Below are 25,526 nucleotides of genomic sequence, written 5' to 3'. Positions count from 1 at the left end.
TTTCTGTGGTTATGGCTGAATTCCCCAGGAGTGGATGCGCTGGGGTGGGGTGGGGGGCACTCTTTCCTTTGGATGGGTTTGGCAGCAAGGACACTGGGCTGGCTGGCTGTGAGGCACAAAAGAAATCTTCCTTACAGCGCCGCAAGCACAGATGTAACGGTGCGCCCTTCTGTGGGCGGGGACCTGGCTTGGCAGATGGCGAAAAGCCGAATTGGTGACGGATTGTCCATCAAATGGCACTTTCTGGGTGGTGTGGAGCTCGTGGCACCCAGGAGCAAAGAGGAATGCAAGGGACCCCCTTTGCTGGCCTAGGCAGTCCCTCCCAGAAGTGAGGGGGTCAGGTTGGTTTGGGCGGGTAGGTTAAGTTTTTTGTTTTGTTTTGTTTTTACTCCCCACCCCCATAGAAAATCCTCTAGGAGACTTGCGAAGGGGGCTAAGAAGGGAGGTGGCGGGGCCCAGAGGGCACAAAAAAGAGATAGGGGAAGGGGGGAAGGCCTGCTATGGCTGGGGCGGTGAGCAGGCTGGGAAAGGATCTCCTGCCTGGTTCAGTTCGGGGTGCCGGGATTGCTTCTTTGAGGGGTCAGCGCTGCAACTCTGTCGCCGCGGGGCCCTGGTGACAGGCACACGCCCCGCCCTTTCTCCTCCCAAGACCTGCGGGCTTTTGTTATGCAGATGGCGGCAGGAGGCTGTGCCGGAGGAGGAGGGAGTTGGTGGGGAGGAGGAGAGACGGAGAGGGGGGAGAAAGTGCAGCTCGCGCGACCAGCCTCCTCTTCCAACGTCACATTGTGCGAGAGACAAAACCCGGGCGCGCCTGAGCTCACACGCGCACGCACACACAGACGACCCCGTCGCCTCTTCTCTCCTGGCGCTGCCGAGAAAGCCAGCCCTCCCTTCCCTTCCTGGGGCGCAGAGGCTTAGCAAGCTCAGACCTCAGCCCAGAGACAACACAGAAGGCGAAGAAAGGCGGTGGATCAGCCTTCTTTCTCCCCTGCCTGCCCGGGCTGAGGCTCCCCATCCCCCGCCCTGAACCCCCGATCTCTCCCACCCAACCCCTCTGGGTTTCACACGGACTGAGCCCAGAGCCGGGTGTGCCCCCATTTGGAATCCACGTTTCAGCACTTCGGACAGCGCCCGGGCGCCCCGGGCCCCTTTGGGTTGGCTATGGCGAGCGTTCAGCAAGGCGAGAAGCAGCTTTTTGAGAAGTTCTGGCGAGGAACCTTTAAAGCTGTGGCCACCCCGCGTCCCGAGAGCATCATTGTCGCCAGTATCACGGCCCGGAAGCCGCTGCCAAGGTAATGACCTCCTTCTTAGCAAGGGAGACCCTGATGGTCCTTCTTTCCTGGCCTGTGTGCCCCAGAGCCCTAAGGGTTGGGTGCAGGCAGCTGGGCCAGGGCGCCTGTCTTTTCCCGTCACTATTCAGTGTCTCCCGCTGGAACATGGGAACTAATTGCCTGTGTGAGGTGGAAGCTGGCAAGAAGGGACAGGGAGTCTTTAGGGGGAGCAACACTCAATGGTCTGCTGACCTGGCAGCTGCTATTTGAGAGGTTTTGCTTTCTTGGGGTGGGCGCTGTAGGTGAGATAGGACTTGACTAAGAAACTTTTCTTGGTATCAGAGCTCAGACGACAGGGGGGCAAAGGAATGGTGGATTTGGGGTGGTTGGCGGTGTTGTACTAGAAGAGAAGATGAGGGTTGAACCAGCTCAAGCAGTGTTCAGAGGTAACGGCACATTTCTATACTCAGCTCAGAAACTAGCGAGCTCTGAACATTTTGACAAAAGCCCATATGCTGTTCCCTCAAATATACCCTAAACAGCACCCTCCTCCACGCCTTTCTGGCTGCCACGGCTGCTGAATTCTCTCTTCTTCAGCATCCAAACCCAGTACTCTGAGCTCAAGAGTCAGGGAGGAGCCTTCCAAGATCGTGAAGATGGTCTTGGAAGAGTTTTATTTGGTTTTTCAAAAAGGATCTGATTGCTTTGAACTCAAGGTGGAAAACAGACCTGTAGATGGAGAAAATAGTGTGATGGGGAAGAATAAGGGAAGAAGAGAAAGAAAGGCAGAAAGGAGGAGTAGAGGAGGTGGGGTGAAATGGAAAGGAGGCTGGGGAGAACATTCCAAGACAGAGAAAACCCAATTCTTTTCATAAAGCATTCAATTTAGAGGAGTTTGAGAATGAAAGAAAGAGGGCTGTGCCCTCTGTCAGGGAAAATCAAGGCAGTATGAAAACTCATCTTTTGCTGGTGTTGGATGAGTGGCTTGGTTGGAGAAAAAGAAAGAAGTGGACCAGGAGAGACCACTTGGAGGATTTATTAATCCTGGCAGGCTCCATTAGAGAGTAGATTGAAAACATGTCTATGAAAGTGATTCAGACAGAACGCCTGTTCTGGAACCACAGGATCTGAACTTTCCAGTGGGTGTGGGGTGGGTGACGGGGAATCCTATCTAAAGAATCAAACTCAGGCTGGAGAACTTTTCAGAGTCTGATAGAAGCCTAACTCATACAGGTCTTTAGAGAAGTGGGTACCCCATTTTGGGAATGGGTTTACTCGAAGCAGGATGTGGTAGGTTTCAAGCAGCCAGCAGCAGCCAGTATTTGCAGATGGGAGGGAGGGGACACCTTGTGACACAGGCTGGAGAAGGGAAATAAGAACACCAAATGCCATCCAAAACTGGTGTTTCTCCGCTTGGAAAAAGGTTCTTTGTAGAGAGTTTTGACATCAGCAGTTTTATCTTCCTGGGTTCCAGCCATCCATTCTGCCTTTGGAGTGAACCTACTGTTGGCAGATCAGGTGCCATGTGGGCCAAAGAATATGCCCTTGTAGAAGAAACTAACGACAATTTCATTGAAAACTACAAGTGTGACATTTGGTCCAGAGTCTGCCATATATTTCAGGGATGCAGGAAGAGGAGGGTAGATCCCTGGTGGTATTTGAATACAGAAAGTGCCTTAAGTCCATCTGACTTGGTACCTTCACCCTTTGCCTGTCTGTTACTAGCATGCCCTTTTCTTGGTCATATTCTCAATCATATGGATTGCCTGAAGTCCTAACCCTCATGCTTTCTGTAGCATGGTACAAATCCCAACATAATGCATCTGAGACTCTTAACAATAGCCAACCTTCCTCCCCCAGGTGTCATTTCCCTCTAGGTGTCTTTTAACGTCCTGGGTCTCCTTACCCCTGGAAACCCCTCCTGGGGTGAAAGTCTGAGTCATAAACCCCTAATTTATGTCATGTTGGAAGAATCTTCTTTGATACTTCTGTAACAGGTGTGGCCTCTCTGTAGAATAGATTCCAGTTTTATAGCTGTTACTCCTGGTTTGGAGTAGGAAGTGAGTGGGGAGCATTTGTATTCAAGTCTTCAGGGAAGGCTGGTTTTGAGTCATCTTTCAACAGAGAGTCTGTAAAACCCAAATCATCCCCATCCTCATCCAAGCCAGCCACATCCAGTGAGGTCAGTTTCTGAATCTTTTCTAATGTTGTGTGCTTACTTAACAGTGAAAGTACCGTGTTTCCAAAGCTGAGTTCTCAGGAAAGAAAGGCACAGAGACACTGGCATAGCATCAGCTAAGCCCCAGTGGCTTCCTCTAGAGGCAGTCTAGGGACTTGGTCTCATCAGAAATGTCATTTAGTTCCATGAGTCAAGACCAGCACACAGTCAGCAGATCTGTAGGGAGATGGGGAGGGGTTGGATAAAACACCAGCCAGTTCTGTTGGTTATACACTTAATACATGTTTATAGATGAGGGCTACCCCTCCTCTGAATGAACTTCCCCAGGATATTTTAAGTCTATCTCCGAAGATAATTTAGTTCCAGGATAGAAGCTTACATTCAATTGGTTGATTTCATCGCACTATGCATATATCATACAATCACACTCCAAGCAAAACCTCCCCTCGTCCTCCCCGCCTGCCTTCCTCTTCCCCTCCATGAGGCATACTTGATGAGGCAATAGCTTTATGTGTATCAAATTGCAAGCAGATGTCTGACTCAAATGTCAGAACGGTATAGCAGAGTGGGAGGCAGTATATCATAGTGGTTAAGAGCTCAGATTTGAGTTTCAGACAAACCTGGATTCTTGTTCCAGCTCTACCATTTAGCTGAGTGCCTAGACAAGAAGCTTTACCTTGCTGAGCCTGTTTTGTCAGCTTGAAATAGAAATAATAATAGTAGCCATCTCAGACATTGAATTATGAGGACTGAGTCAGGTAAAACACTTCCCACAGTGTGTGGTCCAGAGTGATTGCTTAATAGACATCGCTTCTAAAACAAGCAGCTCAGTTTATAGTGGCCAAAGGAAATCAACATTTCCTTCCAGTATTGTGCTCTTCATGCCTACCCATTTCTCCCCCAAATGATGCTGGCAGTGAACATTGTGGGATTTCAGCTGCTGACAGGCCATGCATTGAGATGGAATTAACACACAGGAGGTGTGGTGGGTGTGGTCCCATAATTCTCTTCCCTGAGGGAAGGTTAGCTGCTTTCTGATATGACCTTTTTAGTTAAGGGTTGGAGGGCTGGTGAAGAATTATCTAGATTCAGAATGGATTGGTATAACATCCTCACAGAGTGTTCTTTTCATTTGTGTAGAGATGACCAGGTACTGCCAGTCTAAAGAAGAGTCAAACTCCTTGAAAATTAGTTTGAATCCCTAGTTCCATCAAACCTAGAGTGACTGTATAATTTATTATTCATATCAAGAGTGACAGGTTTGCTGTGAGTAGTTATTCCAGGATGGAAGATGTAACGGGGACTATCCTGGGCCACCCGGGATATAGGGTGGCCATAGTGAAGCCTCACCCTATATGAGCTGAAAGACAGCACGAATCAATAAGATAGTTGGAGAGTAAGAGACCCCTCTTTTGTCCCCACCGAGAAGTACAGTCATTTTCCTGGCATTAGTTAATTCTCTTTTTTAATTGTTTGGTCCAGAAAAGTTTGTACCTAAAAAGTTAATGCTCAAAGTGGAAAACTTAAGTGTCTGAGTCCAGACCCAACTGTAATAATCATGTCACCGGAATAGTAGCTGAGGACCTAATGAACATGTAAAAACCATTTGAAATTAGCATAGCAATTGTTTGTGGATGCAGGAGTGTTTGTAAAGGGCTAGAAAGGCGGCCCTCTTAAATAGAATAAGCTGTTCCCTTTACAATTCTTTTGGCAAGCTATTAATTTTCTTCGAAAATCCTCTCTATGCAGAATAGTTCAGAAGCAGACTTCAGCTCAGGTCTGTCCAAAGGATCATAAATTCCAAAATATTGGAGATTTTACTGCATAAAGGGAAAGATGGCCAAATTGTAAGGCAGGAAAAATGCCTTTGAACCATTTAATTCCAGACTCCCCTTTGTGCCAAGAGATCAGTTAGCACATTTGTGCTGACTCTGTCCTCAGGAGCAGTGTGAGGGGCAGCTGGGAGGTGATTTCCTGACAGCCTGTGGTTAAAAACCAAGGTACTGAGGAGCATGGAGAATGCTTGCCCTGGCGATGAATGATCGTTTTTCTCTGGAAAGGGAGTGTTATTGTCTGGGTCAAACCTTTCTCCTTCTGAAAGGTGAAATTTGCTGAATGGTGTACAGGAGTCAGTGGGGGGCATTATTTCTGACACGGCTGTTTTCACTTGGCAACTGTGCTGTCTTAGAGACTCGGGCTGCAGTAGACGTTGAATGAAAGTTGGATGCATTAATTGAATGAGTACACGCGGTCCAAATCCAGTGGCAGATTCGCTGTCTCCCAGGCCACCCCCATTCCTGACAAGCTGGGGATTCTTGATCAACACCGCCTAAGAGACACGCAGTCTGCAGATAGATTTAACTTGCGCTAGTGTCAGAACGAAGCTCTTGGGATATAGACGTCCTTCTGGCTGGGCGAGTAGACATGTCGGCTGGTGTGGGTACAGGAGGTTGGATGAAGTGCCACCAGGAAGTGCTTTCCAGGCTCGTGTGAGCCTCCGTGAACTCCCCCCCCCCCCACTTCAGGCCACCAGAAAAAAATGGGAGGGGGAGGAACACCCCTAAAAGCCTAACTCCTGTGATGAGAAAAGAAGCCTGGGTCACACGCCTCCTGCTTTCGTGAGCACCTCAGGCATGCTGCCGGGGCACAATAATTTTTAAAACTACCCTTTCTTCCAGAGTGGCTGGATTTACCTTCCTATGAGGTGGAAGGGCTTGCAGGGGCTTAACAGAACCAGAGTTTCTAAACTGCTCATTGCTAAGACTTTCTCTGAGGTGTGAGAGAACACTTCTGAGGGGGAGAAAGTGGAATGCTGAAGAACTTAGGCTCTGAAGTCAGATCTGCTGAGGCTGAAACCTCGCTGTGCTACTTTCCTACTTTTGGACTCTGCAAATCACTTCGCCCTCTCTGTGCCTCAGCTTGCCCACTTGTGGGAGACTGAGCTCACGGGGTTGTAGTGAGGAATAGATGAGGTAATTCATATGAAGAACATGGCACAGTGCCTGGAACAGACCAAGAGCTCCATCAACAGTGCTCTTGTTACCATGACTTGAGTTACCTAATGAGATGTCGGGAGAGAGTGCCACACCCTCCGCACCTAGGCTGAGTGGGTTCCTTGGTGGTGATGGTCAGGGTTCCTTGGCCTCGCCACCCGACCACCCCAGTGCTCTGTGTTCATTTTTGAATGTGGTTTTGGCATTCCCTAAAGAGCCACTGGAGATGTGTAGAGCTGTTCAAAAAAATCTGACAGACCTGATGGCAAGCTAATCAAAACCCATGTTTCCTTTTACTGTTTGCAGATGCTACATGACTTTTGGCAAGAACTTGACCTTCTCGATCTTGGTTTCCTCATCCATAAAATGGGGCTAATAATAGCAGCCCCCTCCAAGAGCTGTTGAGAATACTGAATGGGCTCATTTATGGAAAGTGCTGTTTGGCACAGAGGAAGGGGCTCCATCAATGTTAGCTCTTACTATTAATAATAAATTATAGTTTTTATTATTACTACATGCCAGGCCCATCCAGGAGGAAAAGATGAATGAAATGCATTCTTTCCCTGGGAGGGCCTCAGAGTTTAGTGGCAAAGGTGGACACAGGCACGAGTCAGAACGACATGAGGCAGACTGTCCTAAGTACTGTAATATGGGGAGGAACAAAGAAAAGGGGATGTGGAAAACCAGAGGAGGGAGGCATCCTCCATGAGGCGTGGAGTCCCTTGCTCATAGCCACACAGTTATCCTTAGTGGTCTCATCTGTGAAATGGGAATGATTCTTGTATTTTATCAATTTTACCTGCAAATGCAAGGAATGATCAGAATGAATAAGGCCTTTGTTGCCAGTAGAGTCTCAAAAGAGACCTTTTTTTTTTTCCTCCCCAGAAGAAAAAACAACTTAAACTTTCTGGAGGGAATGTCATCTGCAGGGGGGCTCAGAGTAAGTGCTAATAAAGGGGGATTGTGGAAAGGAACTGCCCTTATTGTGTAAAATTTCTAACTCCTCTGTCATTGGCTCAAGGGTGTAGACTCTGGTGTGGACCATTAGGTTTCTCATCCTTCATGGTCTAGCTCTGGCTAAAACAAAATCCTGTCTGCATTCCTTGAGCAGCCACCAATGGTGGGGGGGATTGGAGTGAGCCCACACGTGTCAAAGAGAAAGTAAGCCACAGGGAATGAATCACAAAAGGGAAGAAGCCGCATGTGGCTAAAAAAATAAAATCATGCTTTCATTCATTGAACAATTTTATTGAGCTCCTATTTGATATAGCAGTGAACAGTACCAAGCCCCTGATCTCATGCAGGAGAAAGGTGATAAATGAAGAAACAAGGTAATAAATGAAGAAATCCTAGAAGGTCAGGTTACAATAAGCTCTCTAAAGAAGAATAAAGCAGGGGAAAGGGATAGAGGGTGAGGATGGGGGCTGCTTTGTTGAATGGAGTGGTCAGGGACCTGGATGAAAGGAGGGAGCAAGCCATGAGGATAACCGAGGGGAAAGGGCTTTTGAGACAGAGGGAACAGCAAGTGCAAAGGCCCTGAGGTGGAAGCAGGCTTGGTGGTTTTAAAGATAGCAAGGAAGTCAGTGTGGCTGGAGCAGAGTGAGTGAGGGGACGACTAACAGGGGATGACTCCCTAGATAGAGTAGAGGCAGGAAATATTTCAAGCAATTAACATAGTAAGCCAGTTAAGGACTTCCCAGGTCCTTGGCTCCTAGTCTGGGAGCAGGGAGGGGGTCAGAGGGGGGCTCCTGCCCTCTCAGTCAGGGTCCTAGGTCTGATCTGCTTCTATTGGCTCCTCTCCCTGTCTCAAATGCTGCCAGGATGATTTTGAATAGCGGTGTTAGAAGCTTAGCTGGGCCCCTGCATGTGTTATGGACAAGCATGAAATTTACAATCTCTCTGATTGTGATCAATCAGATTAGGAAATTGAAAAACACACTGTTTAGACTTCCAAATAGCAATGGCAAATCTTGTTCCCATGACGGAGAGGGTTTGGTCTATCTCTCATATCTATCCATGCAGATCTAGACTATTCTTCTCACCCAGCCGCCCCCCCTTCACAGCGCACCTTTGAAGCTACAGTCTGCTTACTCTTCATGCCTCTCTCTCTCTCTCTCTCTCTCTCTCGCACTCTCACTCTCTCTCTCTCCCCCTCTCCCTCCCTCCCCCATCTTCATTGGAGATTTTGCTGAGGGAGCTCCCATATGCCACAGCCTGTGTGCGGAGCTCCGTGAAATAAAACACGAATTAAGATGTCATAGAGACAAAGCCAAACCAAATACAGAACAATGCTGAACCCTAAAACAGTCATTAAGTAATTCACGTCTACATGTGTCTGTTCAAAACAAATATTAAGATCCTCTGGACGCAAATGTTTCTCATCAGGAGAATCCCCTCGTTGCCGGATTCCCTGGGCTTACATCCCGCTGACAGCTTCGCTGAGCAGAAGCAGCAGTGGATCACTGTTCTCTGGCTTCGTTAAAAGTTAAGTTTACGCAAGTGAGCTGGAATTTTATAAGACAGTTGCCACTTCTTTGGGGAGAGAGATGCCATCTGGGCCTGAAGCGTGTGTCTTCATGGTGTGTGTGCACACTCACGGTGCCAAGGGGATGCCGAGCTCCTTCTGTCATTATGTGCCCAGCCCTGTGCTAGTAGCAAGCATGTTTTATCCGTTGCCTAATTCCATTTCCACAATAACTCTGGGAGAGAGGTATTTAAAAGACTGTTTTATAGACAAGAAACCGAGGCTCAGAGGGTGGAAGTGACCTGCTCAAGGACACCTGGCTGGTAAGAGAATTGGGATAAGAAGCCAGAGCTCTTGACTGATATGTGTCAAGTCTCGTACACTTTGCAGGGAAGGAACGACTGAGACCAGGGAGATGGTGAGGTGTGTCTTGTCCAAGGCCAAATAGTTCGTAAGAGGTGGAAACTAGCATCCAAACTCGAGTCTGCCTGATGGCAACTACAAGTCTTCTACCTGCTATATCTCCTGTCACTGTGGTTTGGCTTTTAAGGTTGTGGGTGTTTTTGTCTCATTTTGCTTGTCTTGATTTATGTCCCGTCAGCTTAAGCAATGGCTATTGTTATAATCCCAACTCACACCATACTCTGTAACACTGCCTTTCTCTGTCCTTCCCCTCCTTGCCCATTCTCCACATCGAGCCAGAAGAACCTCTTCGAAAGGCAAATCAGCCCATACACACCCCCTCCACCCATCTAAGCCCTCCATCTCTGTCCTTTGGTTTGCAGAATACAGAGCTGACCCCCTGAAAAGGCCTAAAGACTCTCGGTCCAGAGTGTCTGTTTAGCCACCTCCCCAAGATTGTTTCTGAAATGCTGCTTCTCACTCCCTCTGTCTGGCCACACCCCTCTCCTTTCAGTCATTCAAATTTTCCATGCCCTTTCTGCCACCGGGCCTTTGCACATGATGCCAGGAAAGCTCTCCCTCTCCCCTGGTGCCTAATTTATACCTACTGCACTCTCAGAGCTCAGCTCAAATGTCATTTCCTCAGGGATTCCTTCCACAATGCTGCAGACTAAGTCACACCTTGAATTACAGACTTTCTATCATGGCAGGTACCTCTCTTGGCTCTCAACACACTTGTGATTTTGTATTGATTTGTGAGACCTGTATTAAAGTGTACCTCTCCTAAGAGACTGAAAGCATCATGGGGACGGGGACTATGTCTGTATGCTCCTTGGTGTATCTCTTTCACCTGATATACAGCAAGGGGCCAAACAGGTGTTGGTTGAATGCATGAATTGTAACACTTTCTCCTCATCAAGTCGCTGGCACACCTAATAGTCTGAAGCATATGGAAACGCCACTATTAAAAAAACAGCAGTGTTAATTCCTTTAATTTTCAAGAGAAACATTTGAACTGCTGGGGGCATGGGGGTGGGAAGGGGGGACCACGTCTGTCTCATTCCTTGCTGTATCTCAGCACCTAGGACAGTGGACCGTGGTTGGGGATCTTTACATGTTTGTTGAATGAATAAATAATGAAGTCATGCAGGAATATGCACATGGTACTGATGAGGAAACGTGGAGACTTACACAGGTACAGCATCAGAATTGTAGAGCTAAAGGGATTTTTGAGATCATCCAATCTCTTTGTACATGGGGAGGTCTGAGGGGTATGTTTTACAGTACGTGAAATGATGTATTGGAACCACAGTGTTCATGTATAATTCATAAATACACATAAATGGGGGTTTCATTCTCAAAATTTCTTAGATATAAGTTTGAAAGATCTTTAGGACTCCCTGCTCCAGTTCAGATCCCCATTTTGCAGATGGGGAGGCTGAGACCCACAAAGGGGGAGGGGTTGCCCAATGTTCATAGCCTGAGTCAGCCTGGGTTCGGTGAAGTGGTGTTCGTCCAATGTCATGTTTGTGTTTGAACTTCCCTGCTGTGATCAGGTGGCCAGATGCTGCCCTCTCTTGCCACCCTACCCCCTGTGGGGAGATATGGCATCCTGCCCCCATAAAGACCTCCTGTGGCCTATGCTGCCCGAAGCCTGGTCTGGGGATCCTAATGAGAGGTCTGCCTGCATCCAGCCTGTGCCTAGCAGAGCAGGTGAGCAGCTCTGGCTGTTTCTTGGATCATGTTTCAGAGCTTCCAGCTGATAAGGAGGCTTTTGTTTGGCGGCCTCCCTTCCACAGGCAGGTGGCAGGTGATTCTGGGGCTCAGCCCCCTCCCATAGGGGTAGGTATCTGGTCAGTGGTGCAGGATGGACACAGGGCCACTGTTTACCATGTGGATAGTTGTTTCCGGCAGGAACCCATCATTGTTACAACACCTTCCATTGGTCAGCCCCTTACAAACCAGCATCACCTTGCTGTGGCATTTAGCTTGCAGTCAGGATGGGAGGGTCAGAGGGGACCTTTGAGGAACTCACATTCAGCCTTTCGTTATAGATGGGGAGACTGAGGCACAGAAGGAGCAAAGGGCACTCCATGGAGCATTAGAAGGTTAATGCCAGAGTGATAACTGAAATGTGGGCCCACTTGACACCTAGTCCTAAGATACCACACCACGCAGAGTTCCTTGGGGAAGAAGGCAGAAAAACGAATTTATTCCCATTTTACAAATAGAACGAGTGAGGCTCAGAGGTGTGAAATCACTTAAAGTCACATCATGAAATCATGCTACATCCTAATCTTTGTTTTCTCATTTGGTCCTCACAAGAGTAAGTGCCCATTGTATGTCCATCTTGCAGATGAAGAAACTGAGGCTTAAGGTCTTAAGATCCAGAATAAACCCTGGGTCTCTTGACCCCCTCCCACTGTGGGACAACATCTCTGACCCCAAGAGCTTGTGCACCCAGCATGGACCCAAATTCATTCTTATCAGAAACAAAGAGTCATGATTGCCAGGATTCCTTTTTTAATTTGTCCAAAGGAATTTTACATCTCCCTTCTGATTGTTCATTCATACCTTCATCCAGTACAGAACTTCTATCGGCAAAGCATAATAATGAATACAATTTTCTCTTACTGTCAAGTTGTTTACATTTTAGTAGGGGAGACATGTCTGTAACCAGCAATTAGCAGGGAAGGAAGGAGTTAATATCATCAAAAAGTGAATCAAAGTCTGAGCAGAGAGGGTGCCCTGGTGGCTCAGTTGGTTAAACGTCTGCCTTTGGCTCAGGTCATGATCCCAGGGTCCTAGGATTGAGCCCCATGTCAGCTCTCTGCTCAGCAGAGAGTCTGCTTCTCCCTCTCCCTCTGCTGCTCCCCCTACTTGTGCTCTCCATCTCTCTGTCAACTAAATAAATAAAATCTTTAAAAAAGAAAAAGTTTGAGCAGATAAAGTGACTTGCCCAAGGTCATACAAGTTAGTTGTGATGCCATGCAATTTTAGATCCCTCCTATTCGTAAACCAAGCTCTATGCTAGGCAGTTTGTAGATACTATTCACTATATCCTCACCCCAACCCTATGCAGGAGACACCATTGTCCCTATTTTGAAGGTGTTTGAAGTGAGGCTCGAAGGTTTTAAGCAACTCAGCCAAGGTTCTCACCTTGTAAGGGTCAGAGTTAGGATCACAGCCTAGATGTGCTGCTCCAGACTTTTCTCTTACCCAACACTTTCTTCCCCAGGCATGATACAAAGCACAAAATGTCACTGGTGAGGCCTAGCTATTCTCCTACTTTTAAATTTCTAGATGATCACTCTAGTGGAGGGTCACCCCAAGACTGGGCTCAGGCAGAGGGAAAAGGGACTGCCCAGCAGGGAGGCTGACCTCACGGGGCTCAGGGCGTGGTGAGGGCTTGCCCTGTGGTATTGATGGTCTCCTCCCACACTGGGCTATTACTCAGAAGGAGAATCAGCCAGCAGGAAGTGCCTTTCATGCTAGAAGTGCTCTTCCCAGCAAGAGGATTATCGAACCATCCATGAAGAGGGATAACCCTTCAAGACAAGGAGACAAGAGATATTGGTAGTTAACCATATGTTTTCTTGACCAGAGCTAAACTCAGAGATGGCAGTGCAGAGGACCACAGGCTGAATCACTGGTGTTGAGGAAGAGGGTGGGATAATAAATATTTGGTAAGCACCAGGATTTCATACTTCTTTGCACTAACTTGGGGAGTGATTAAAAACAGCCTTATAATTAAGTAAGAACACAGAGGTTCTCTCCAGAGAGGTTATTTTACTTGTCCAAGTTTGCCCAGCTTGGCAGAGCTCGGACCATTGGCCATCAGTTCACGCATATTACCATGGAGACATCCATCATTCCTGCCCCACCCCACCTTTCTGGTCTTGTGGATCCCCCCCTCTCCACTCTGTCTCCCTTCTCCCTAGCCTGGAAGCAATCTCTTTCTACTCTGGAGAAATCTGTCTTTCTTTGTGTCTCTTCAAGACTCCCTCCTAAGTCTATAAATCCCCTTCCCCTGCAGGCTTTGACTTTTCCAAAAAGAAAAAGCTGAAAACACCCATATTCTTCCTGTTTTCAGCCCTGACACATGCCTGCCCTGAGGCAAAGAGGGTAGAACCCATGATCTGCTTAAATGTTATATAAAAAAAAAAAAGCAAAAAACAAAAATCAAAAAGGGAAAATGCAGGGAGGCAAAAACACATAGGTCAGTATCTCAAACTATTATCTCATTTCACCTCTCCTTAAACCCCGTAAGCTTTTGAGCTGGTACTGTTAGTATGTCCAATTAACAAGTGAGGAAGCTGAAGTTCAGGAGGATTATGTGACTTCTCCAAGGTAACACAGCCAGAAAGTAGATCCAGAATTCAAAGTCCAGCTTGTAAAGCTCCAGTAGTCAAGATTTTAACCACCATGTCCCACTACTCACTGCCTGTGAGGAAAAAAATATATATATCAAGATTGTCCAGGGATGAGGAGTGACTTCCCCAAGATCATTCAGCAGAATGGGAGCCCAGCTGGCTGATCACAGGCGCATCAATGTGTACCTACATTTAGTGGGCGTCCCCTGCATGCGTCTGACCTATGCTCATGCTCTTCAGTCTCTAAAGAGAATATACTCAACTGAACCCTAGAATAAAGTTTCAGAGAGGAAAGGGACATTCCTTGGAGTGTCAGCCTAACTATAGACCTATGCACCTGAGTGGGTAAGGACGGGATGGTTGAAAAGTTCCATAGAAAGCGTCAACAGCTTCAACCAATTGGTAGTAGTTGCCTGAAGCACTGTGTTGAGATGGCTTCTGGGGATGTAGCTAAGATTAGTAGCAAAGAGTGTTTTGATCGATTAGTGATGTCTGTCATTGGCGCAGGAAAGGGAGGTGGCAGTATGCATGCTATATATTTATCCTTCCCAGAATGGGAATGCTACAGCTCTGGGAAGGAGCCGGTCAAGTATCAACCGTTGAACACTTACTATGCTGTTGGTGCCATGCTTTTTGCATTCTATGTTCCAATTACTGTTGATCACAGGGCACCCTCCCTCTCCCATTTTACAAATGAGAACACAGAACCTCAGAAAGGTGAAGTCAGTTTCCCAAGGCTAAAGAAGCTAGTCAGTGGCTAACCAGCTCTGATAACTACTGGTAAATACATAAGCCATTAGGTTGATGAATAGAATATCAACAGATGGGCAGTCCCAGAACATGTTAATTAGTGTGGAAATGTATATATTTGACCAGAGGGCTTTGTCTTGTTTATCTGCATACACTTGGCAACTAGCACAGGGTGCAGGACGCAGCCGAAACCCATTGCATATTTACTTGGAACTAGGAACAGTGCCTGTGCTGGATGCCCTAAGAGGGACGGTTCAGAGAAGAAAGAGATTTCGCTGTGCATCTGATGACAGGGAAGACAGGCTCAAGGGCCAGCCTGCCCACTGCTGATTCCCAAGATGCCAAGCTAAGCGGACACATTTCATGATCTCTTCAGGCAAGTCAGGGAGCTGAAGCAGGACGAGAAGGAGGAAACGGGTGTCCTGCACCAAAGGAGCTATTTCTGGCTTTGTGTTCCACGGCAGGAGGCTGGGAGGCTGCAAGAGCCAGATCTGCTGCTGGGGCTTACTCAGAGTCAGGACAATGCCAGCTGCTTCTTGCCCGGAGCACCGACTGCCATGCAGGTGGGGGAAGGTGGTGGGGAGGGGTGTCCTGGTGGAGCCCAGTCCTCTCCCGCCACATCTTTTCCCAGCTGTGTCCAGCCCCTGTGAAGTTTAGGGGTGATTTATCTGCAGAGTTGGCGTGTTTCAAATTACGAAAGCATTGTGAGATGGGTAGAATGATTTTCTTTTTCTGTTTCACAGATGAGAAAACTAAGACTAATCGAGTTATTTATAATAATAGCAGCCACAACTACAACAGTATAAGTCAGACATTATGCTAAAGCATTTCATATGTGCTAACTCACGGAAGCTTCATGATGCCCTATGAGACAGGGAATATTCATGTCCCTGTTTTGCAGATGAGGAAACTTGAGGTTTAGAGAGGTCAAAAGTTCATTAGACCCAGTCCCATCTGGTTCCAGTCCTGTCTGATCCTAGTCCCATCAGATCCAGTCCCATCTGATTTCAGAGCCTGTGCCCTCAGCCTCCATGCTATACTGCCCGCCTCTGGACCAACTCACTTATTATTTAATAATTTTCATTCGTATAGTGTTTTATGTTTTCCAAATATTTTATGGATATTTGTGCTTTTGAGCTGTGCTCTCACCTATAAGGTAGGTGGAGGAGATATTCTTTTTGCTTCCCATTCTCTGACATATCAGAGATGGTGCCTAGGGTTGGAAAGGTGCTTCTGCTCTGCTCTGTGCTTTGTACAGGACATATGACATATATGATACTTCAGATAGTACAGCAAAGTAAGCCCTGCGCTGTACTGTATTTCCCTTCCCCAAGCCTCAGTTTTATCATCTCTAAAATGGGGCAATGACTTTCTTCCAAGGTTACTGTGAGCATTGGTGATGATAAACTGAAAGAGCCTAACATACCTGGCACATCAAAGAAGAACCCAGTTCTCCATGGAGTCTACCATTTTATAGGTGTGAGCAAATACTTCCCTTGCTGCTTCTCTTTAAGGACAGGGATGAACAATTACCAGGTGACTGGCTGGAGTTAGCCTGGTCATCTGTAACTGAGAAGTCGCACCAAGTTTATTCTTAGCATCCTCTTCTCTGTCCTGTACAACTGGTCATTGGAAAGAAAGGGACTCAGACCCAGGAGCCGTGAAATCTCCACTCTATTTAACTCTGGTGGACCCTGCATTTCCGGTGATGGGTGCTCTACTCAAGACCGTGGTGGTGTTGGTTTCCACTTGGGCAAAGCCAGACCAGAGCTTTAGCCAGCATTGGGTTAAACTGTTTCTAGGTGCAAAAGGCATCTCTGAAAAAGTAGAGGCAAAAAGAACACAGAAAATGTATTTACCATTGGAACATAGATTTTGTGATTTCAAGTCGTCTAGCTGTGCACAGCCCTATCCTTGAGCTGTAATTATACTTGTTCTGAGTTTTCTCAAGAAACAGCTAGAGATGGAGGCATTTCGCCAGAGCCTAACCTAAGCGAAAGCTTAGCACTGTCTGTAGTCATGGGATTGACCATTGGAACCTAGGAGGCAGTGCCACTGGAGAGATGGGGACTTCCTTCCACACACACCCCTTCCTTCTTATGAATCCCTCAGACCACCGTAGTCAATTCCTAGCACTCCTTTCTCCAAGGAACATATTCTCTGACCAGAAGAGAATGTCTACTGGCTGATGCCATTTGGACTCAAAGAATAAGCAGAATCGATGTCACCTTGGATGTTTCAAGGTCATTAAATGAGAAAGGCGTAGTCAGGGTAGGCAAGAATGACAGCTAAACCCCAGGATCTCAGTGGCTTAATATGATCCAGTCATGTCCTGCTCCTGTCTTAGTCCTCTGTGGGTTGAAGAAGGGCTTTGCTTCATGTAGCTCTACAGGGACCTACCTTCATGACATGGTTTCAGGGTCATAAGGCATGATCCGGGTGAAAGATGAAGAGAATGAACCAAGGTAGAGAAGTCCCACTTGCTCTTAACTGCTTTGACCTGGAAGTGACCCCACACTTTTATTTACATTCCATTGCTGGAAGCTAGTCACAAGATCCCATCTAGGTGCAAGAGAACTGGGAAGTATAATCTAGTAGTGTCTGCATAGAAAGGGGTGGGAGTTTGGTGCCATCCTCTCCCCTGTATTGGGATTGCCTATCATTCCCAGAATCACATACTAGTGTGAGCATCTGAGGACTGTCTGATAAGTTTTTTTTCTCCATAGGAGAGGAAGAGGGAAGGAAAAAAAAGAAGTTACCATTCGTTGAGCATTTACTTTGGTCCAGGCACTATGCCAAACTCTTCATACGCATTAGTGTGTTTAATGTATTAACTCTGTCAAGTATAGATTTTTGCTCCCATTTTATAGACAAGGAGAGCCCCAGAGAGGGGAAGTAATTGTTTATGATCACACAGCTAGAAATTTCTGGTGCTAGGATGTGAATATTGGTCTTAACCAGTAGACCACACTGCCTTGGTGAAGTGCACCGTTCAAAGTGTTTCGGGGAGGATTAAACATGATGATAGACAAAGCAATTAGCCAGGGCATGGCCTACCATTAACACTTATTTAATGTTGGTTACAAAGAAGAAAACAAGAAAAGAACTTAGCTGCCTGAAAGTTCCTCTTTGATCTTTGGGAAGTCATCTCCCCTGATTGTTTTTTCCTTTGCAGATTGGTATTCCATCTCTTCACGCGAACATTCAGGAACCTATTTATTGAGTGTATTTTATGTGACGGACCTGGTGCTGGGTGCTTGGGAAGTGCAATGAACTAGACATAGTCTCTGCTCTCAAGGAGCAGGGCTGGAGGTTGTGGTGGATTCATTGTCCCCAGATTCTTAGAGATTCTCGGAAAGGACACCATGGTTGTCAGAAAAATGGGGTCTGATTGGCCAGTGGGTTCGGATGGAAACCCAGTTGATTAGAAGAGTACATTTCCCATTCATGGGGCAAACCAAGTAAGAAGGCGGGTATAAGGGACTGTCATTTTTTTTTTTTTTAAGATTTATTTAGAGAGACATCTGGGTGGCTCAGTCAGTTAAGCATCTGCCTTTGGCTCAGGTCATGATCCCAGGGTCCTGGGATCGGGTCCTGCTTTGGGCTCCTTGCTCAGTGGGGAATCTGCTTTTCCCTCTGCCTGCCATTCCTCCTGCTTCTCTCCTCCTGTTCTCTCCCCTCCCGCCTCTCTCTCTGACAAATAAATAAAAGATTATTTATTTATTTAGAGAGAGAGAGAGAGAGAGAGCCAATGTGGAGGGATGGGGCAGAGGGAGAGGAAGAGAGAGTCTTAAGCAGACTCCCTGCTGAGCACAGAGCCTGGTGTGTGGCTCAATCCCAGGACCCTGAGATCATGACCTGAGCCCAAAGCAAGAGTCAGATGTTCAACGAGCTGCGCCACCCAGGCGCCCCTGTCATGTTTTTTTATTTAGGCCTTTCCAGAACATTTTTCCTTTCCTTGATAGTGACAGAACCTTACTTCCATGCCAGTCAGGGCCACAATAGATACAATTCTATTTCTCAATTACCCTAGACATTCTAATGGGTGCAGGGCTAGCATATGATACTAGGAGAGCCAGTCTCAGCCCTTCTCCAGGATCAAGGGCAAGGGGGGGACTCTCATTGGGATCTGGTGGTGAGAAAAGCCAAGCTGGACAGGAGTAGTAATAGTAACACCCAGCATTTACTGAATGTTTACCCCAGTGCTAGGCACTGTTCTAGGCATTGTATATGAACTAGGTTGCTTAATCATCACAAACAGCCTATAAGGTGGGTACATTTTCATCCTCCTCCTTTTACAGTTGAGAAGCCTGGAGCACAGAGAAGTGACAGCATTCATTCAAGGTCACACAGCTTGTAAGAAATGGAGTGGGAATTTGAACCCCAGGCCCTGTGCTCATAACCACTCTACCATATTGCTGTATTATCTCCATATAGTTCTCTCTGGGGCCCAGGGAGGAAAAGCATGTGGGAAAGCTTTGCTAGGCTTAGGGGACAACCTGGTCAAGGAGCAGGGGTAAGTGGTTTGAACCCGTTCACAGGGGCTGCACTCCCCTGCCTCCCCTTATTCTCAAGAACTGTGTCATCCAATCAGACCCCAAACTGCATGGCTCTGTACTCTTCTTGTCTCCAGCTGTCCTGAGCCCCGGTCCCCAGGGTTCTATGGCATCCTTGATTCCCGATGCTCTCGGGGGACATGCTGCAGAAGATTAAAGTCAGCTGTTGTGTAGATCACTGAGTATCAAAAATGAGGGCAATTATATATACATTTCGGTTCCTATTTCCCCTACTTGCTTTCCCCCAAATTTTGATATTTAAGCAGGCGAGCTGGTAAAGGTTACAAGGGGAGGTCACCAACTAAAAGTGAGATATCTCTAGTGCATGGATATCTAGATGTGGCTAAGATACCACTCCCAGCATGGCTCCAATAGGAAGTCCTTTTAATGGGCAGTAGAAAGATGGGAGGGACACAGGAAGGTCCCTGTCCTCCCATATCTCCGTGGGACCTTTGGACCTGTCAACCACATACCCCAAAGTCCTCCTAAACAAACCATCCTAGAGAAAATGCTGAATTACCTCTCTATTCTGTGTATGACGGTATTACAAAATCGTCATAGGAAGAGGCGATCAGAATATTTAGTCCAAAAGTCTAAGGAATGAAGTATGATAGAGGTATTTCAGAATGTTAATTAATAAAAAAGTCGTGTTATGGTCTGGATTGGAGATGTTGGTTAATTAATAAAAAAATTGTGTTATGGTCTGGATTGGGGATGTTGGGTTTTCCTGACTTGTAAATTTTTGTCATATGTTGTCCTCTCATTCCAAATAAATAGTCAAGGATCTAACTTTATTTTTTGAGATTTCATATTCTTTTTCTTAAAAAGGAGCTCCCAAACTGTATAAGCTTCAGGTCCCACATGCCTGGTTATGCCCCCGGTTCTAAACTTCCCAAACCATAGGGTTCTGTGGTTTTTATGCTCCAGGGATCCACGGTTTGTCATCAGCTGAGCTGATGGGGTGATTCCTGCCTCCTAGGACACAGTGTCCTTTAGGACCTTGGGTTCGTAGACTTCACAATCCTAGAAGCTCCCCCTGTGTGCCTCAAATATTTGTGGACCAGGTTGACGAGTTCCAGGGGCTTCGGCAAAGCACTGTAGTTTCAAGGGCAGCTGCTTCCGATGGAGGAGGGGCAAAGAGGCAGAGAGCTCTCACAGGAGGCCGGCTTTTCTTTGGATTTCTACGTTCATGAAGGTTTCTCTGTTTTCCATCCTGTGGCTGACAGAGCTGATGAGAGAACTAGGTAGGTCAGGGTCAGGAGGGGCTCCAGCCGCCTTATTTACAGGCCAGGAAATGGGCCAGAGTGTGGCAGCCTACTCAGCGAGTCAGCCAACAGCCAGGACTCGAACCCTGGGAAGAGACTCCCTTTCCTCCCCACCCTGCTCCCCCAGCCTCTGCCAAAAGGAGAAGGAGCATGGAGAAGGCTTTTGCTTCCTGCTGGGGAAGAAGTGGAGACAATTTCCAGAGCCTGGAAAATAAGAACATCCCGGTTCCCACCAAGCCACAGCTCTCCTTGAGGAGCTATTTTCCTTTGGTCCGTTGGCAGCACCCCAGGCTCCCCCCCCTCCATTGTGATTTCAGTGTATTTCAGGGGCACCCAACTGGTTTACCCAGAGAGGATGGCGAGCATTGCTCAGCAGCATCGCCGTCCCTGTGGTTGCTGAGTCCAATGTCTGCAGTTGCAGAGAAGCGTGATTTGAGAGAAACAGCTTGTACTGTTGTTGTACAACTGAAAAGTTGTACAACAGGCTTGGTCCTGGGTGCAGAAGCCCCAAACCCTAGCTGCCTCTAGTGGAAAGGGGAAGGGACAGCTGGGACCAGCCGGCAGACCAGTCTGGAGCTCTCAGGCAAACCTCTGGGTGGTGGTGGGGAGCTTAACGCTTTCCTGGCCTGAGCCTAGAGAAGCTGGATCTTAGTCTCTCCCAGCTGAGGGGGCTCCATTGTACAGATGGAGAAACAGAGACACTTAGGAGCCGTTCTGAGAGAAGTGGAAAATAGTCCCCAGGAGACTGTAGTACGGGGATTGCCAAACCTGGCTGCCCAGTGGAATCCCCTGGGGCTCTTTAAAAAATACGATGCCTGGGCCCCACGTCCAAACATTCTGATTTAATTGATTCGAGGTGATATCTGGGCATCAGGATTTTTAAAACGCTCTTTAGGGGATTCTAATGTGCAATGATGATTGGGAACTGCTAATGCAGTTGTGAAGGACCAGAGAGATCTATATTTGAATCTTAGCCTCCACTATTTTATAACTGTGTCCTTGAGCAAGTGATTTCACTCGTGTACCTAAGTGTCCTTCATCTGTAAATTGGAGCTCATATATCTACCCCATATAGGGTCAAAGTGGGAATTAAATGAGAATATACATTAAGTGCTTAACGCAGTGCCTATCATCTTGTAAGTGATCAACACTTGTTGGTTTTATTATTGTCATTATTGTTGAGATTGTATCACTAACTATATCTCATCATTGCAAGCCCCCACGTTGGGAAATGGAGGATCAGATTGCTAGTCCATTGATGGATGAATTGGAATTCAAGAGACCTGATTCTCTTGTTCTGACAGCAAATGAGCTGTGTGACCTTGGGCAGGTCTCTTAACCTCTCTGAGTTTAGTTGCCTCATCTTGCCAGATGGATCTCACAGCCCCTGGCCATCTACTGTCCAGAAGAGCTGTGAGATTCCAATAAGATAATGGATTTGAATGAGATTTGGAAATGGGAATGCACCAGAGGAATTTGAGATATTATGATTATGACGGCCATTTCATCCCCCTCGTGCCCTGGCTGGCCCATCTGTTCTGGGAGCTTTTGGGTCTCTCTCTGCCTCCTTTGGCCGCCAGTCCTGAACTGCTCAGTCTGACATTTGGGCAGGTTCCAGGGAGGATTCTGTCCCTCCTCCATCTGCCCCTCAAGTTAACTCTTTTGTCTCCCCTCTTCTGGTCTACAAGGCCCAATATCTGACTCCAGAGTGTGTGGTGATGGTGCATGAGGAGAGGCGCTCATCTTATTCTCTCTCCGGGCTTAGGAGTCGCCAGAGAGCTTGGATTTCACCCAGTGGAAGAGTTGGAAGGTCCCTGAGACATTCTAGATGGAAGAGCAGATGAGGCAGAGTGGCCCGCCCTGAGCTCTTGGGATGGCTTTGGAACAACGGCCTCATCTAGTCCCTCGACTTCTCTGGGCAGAGTTAGTGTCAGTGGGAGACTATCAGAGCAGGGGGTTTTTTCTGCTTCCTCCAGAAGCCGGGGCTGTCTCCCAACGAGAATTCATTTCGTGACCTTGGCCAAGTCACCGAACTCCTCCAAGACTCAGATTCCTTAGCTAGCCAATGGGAAAACCATTATTATTATCTATGGCCACTGAGGTCAAATGAGACCACAAGTGAGAAAGTTTGTAACCTCTGTTGCCTCCAAGGCCAGTCCTACTGCTGGGGATGAGAAAGATGTGATGATTCCGCCAGGCCAGATCCCCGGGCTGGAGAGCAGGGTCCAGGCAGAGGCATCTGGGCTGCTCGGAGCTGTGTGGGCTGGGAGGAGCCTGGGAGAGGGCAGAGCCTGCCTGGGATTGGCAGCTGCGGGCCTGCTGGCAGATGGTCTCCTAAGTGGGCCACCCCAGGGTCAGCTTCATGGATTTGCACATTAACCCTTCCCTCTCCAGCGGCCCTCAGACACTGGTTCGTTTTGACTTTGACCTGAGCCACAGAAGTTGCCAGGTCTCTAACTGAGCTTTCAACTAGATCCTGGCCCACCTCTTACCACTTCTCCCCGCCCCCACACCCCAAGAGACAAACCATTCCTTGCATGTATGGGGCACTTAATGGTATGCAGGGCCAGACACTTTGGGTCTTCACAATACTCAGAACTAGCCCAGACTGATGATTGAACAGCATTTTAATATTTGTCACTTATATGACTACTAATTGTTGTAGGTATTAAGGTACAGAAAAGACAATACCACTGCACAGGATAACCGCCGTATTTTGGAGTTTAGCCTTCTGGACTCAGTAACTCACTCTCATTCTTTCTCTCTCATTTTCTTATCTTACTACTTCTTTTGCTATGTCTTAATCTGTATGTGATAATATTAGGTATGTTTATTTTTACTTCCGATTATTTTTCTAATTTAACAGTATAGTCTGAGTATCTTCCTATGCCAGTAAATCTCCATCCACCTCGTCATTTTCAGTGCCTGCATAGTATTCCATTACTGACATCTATCAAAAGTAATTTTACCCGGGGCGCCTGGGTGGCACAGCAGTTAAGCGTCTGCCTTCGGCTCGGGGCATGATCCCGGCGTTCTGGGATCGAGCCCCACATCAGGCTCCTCTGCTATGGGCCTGCTTCTTCCTCTCCCACTCCCCCTGCTTGTGTTCCCTCTCTCGCTGGCTGTCTCTATCTCTGTCAAATAAATAGATAAAATCTTTAAAAAAAATAAAAAAGACTAAGTCTTTAAAAAAAAAAAAGTAATTTTACCCATCTCCCATTGTTGGGTCACATCATAAGGTAGAGGAGGAAACTAATTCAGAGAGGCTCAGTAACTTGCCCAAGGTTACGCAGCTTGTAAATAAGAGCTTGAACTTGAATTTGCATCTTCGGACTTGAAATTCAATCCTCTTTTTTAGGGTGAAAGAAATGAGGATTTAAGAGTGCTGTTCCTTGGGGGCGCCTGGGTAGCGCAGTCATTGGGTGTCTGCCTTCGGCTCAGGGCGTGATCCCGGCGTTCCGGGATCGAGTCCCACATCGGGCTCCTGGGCTGGGAGCCTGCTTCTTCCTCTCCCACTCCCCCTGCTTGTGTTCCCTCTCTCACTGGCTGTCTCTCTGTCACATTAAAAAAAAAAAAAAAAAAACTTAAAAAAAAAAAGAGTGCTGTTCCTTTACACCAACATGGACCCAGCCTCACTCCAAGGAGGAGTGCAGACGAGCCTCGCTTATTGATTTTTCGGTTTGCTCTGCTCTGGGTTAGACTCTCAGCACCATCTTTATTGGCTGTGTGACTTTGAGCATACTCACTCCCCTCTCTGAGCCTCAGTTTCTTCATCCGTGAAACAAGGCTATTAAGATTCAGCTTATCAAGCCATTGGGGGAATTAGAGTAGATAAAAAATTGTCTGCCAAGTATGTGGCACATAGTGGATGCCTGACAGGGAGGCTCATCCTATTCCATTGCTGCAAGAATTTTTGGTATTATAACTTACAAGAATATGAATAATAATATTATTAATATTATCTAATATCTACTTGCATTTTCTAATATGGAGTAGTATCTCATGCTATATGATATCTAATATTATTAGAACTCTAATAGTAGTATTAGCCCCAGTCCAGGGGCTGCAAGACTTCCAGCAAGTGTCTTTGCCTCCCCTGGCCTCAGTTTACCCATCTGGAAGCAGGATGCTGCCCTTGATGATTTCTGAGGGTGATTTCATTCTCACTCCCAGCTCCCAGTGAGAATGCTTGTTAACCCCTGCAGGCCTGGTCTTGGCTCCCCTCCTCCCTCAGTGCTTTTTCTCCCCTCCCCCACCTGCCCGAGCCAAAGGGCCGCCCCTCCCCCACCAGCTCTCCCGGCCTTTGACACTAATTGATACGGAGTATTCCCTCTAATCCTGCCTCTGCCTCGGGGGCCCTTGTTCCTAGGGCATCTGCTTGGTGAGAGGAGGGGGAGGCAGGGCCTATCGCCACCCGCCTGTCTGCCATCTGGTCCCCTTCCCCTCCCTCTTCTCAGAGCCACCAAGAAAAATCTGTAATGAATCTGTGGCCCCTGCCCAAGGGGGTGGGGTGAGACCAGGCGCATGATGGCTGTGTACACGAGTGCGAGCACACACACACACACACACACACACACATGCAGCTTGTAGACACAATTATTAGCAAAGCTTTTGTGCAGCTCTCCCTGGCCTGCTCCGGCTGAACAGCTGCTAGGAGGGCTCAGGAGCGATATGCTAACAGGAGGGGAACTTTAATTATCCTACCGAATGGCATCTTTGGCAGCCCCTGGGGACTGGACGAAATGGGGAAGAGGGAGGGGAGGGGGGAGAAAGACAATTGAATAAGAGAATCCATCGGGGGCAAGAAAGGGGCGGGATGCGCTAGCTAAGGGAGAGGAGTGACAGGGGAGATTCACATGGCTCCCAGTCTCACAAGAGCCAGACCTTCTCAGATCCGGGGGTGGAAGAAAAGATTTGGACAAGTTGCAAGTTTCCTCTCTTTTCCTGGGTCCTTCTGCCCTACATGACTTCCTCTCACTCAGGCAATACGACTGCCTTCCAAAGCTTGGTGTCAAAGGCAGGACTTTGGACTCTGCACACCTGGGTTCTAATTCACCTCTGCTCCTTGCTGGCTGTGTGACCTTGAGCCAACTACTTCACCTCTTTGAGCCTTGGGGTTCTTCTGTGTAAATAGAGAAAACAGGAATACCTACTCCCAGGGCTGTTGAATCAGATAGGATCATTCAATCAAAGAGCAAATGTTTATTGAGTGCCTGCTGTGTACTGGGCCCTATGCTAGGAGTCAGAGACAGGAGAGAATCTAGGACAGATTG

At 47.4% G+C, this 25,526-nt stretch overlaps 1 protein-coding gene across 1 annotated transcript in view; it reads left to right on the top strand.

Moving 5' to 3' along the window:
• The first annotated feature begins 1,161 nt into the window (after positions 1 to 1,161).
• The window catches only part of SRRM4 (serine/arginine repetitive matrix 4), a 140,956-nt gene continuing 116,591 nt past the window's right edge, over positions 1,162 to 25,526 (top strand). Inside the window, exon 1 of the mRNA XM_040619861.1 lies at positions 1,162 to 1,292. Within this exon, the coding sequence (XP_040475795.1) occupies positions 1,162 to 1,292 (131 nt within the window). The remainder of the gene's footprint in view (positions 1,293 to 25,526) is intronic.

Source organism: Ursus maritimus, unplaced genomic scaffold (assembly GCF_017311325.1).
Source record: "Ursus maritimus isolate PB19 unplaced genomic scaffold, ASM1731132v1 scaffold_33, whole genome shotgun sequence".
Taxonomy (NCBI): Eukaryota; Metazoa; Chordata; class Mammalia; order Carnivora; family Ursidae; genus Ursus; species Ursus maritimus.
This window is presented reverse-complemented; position numbering and strand designations above follow the sequence as displayed.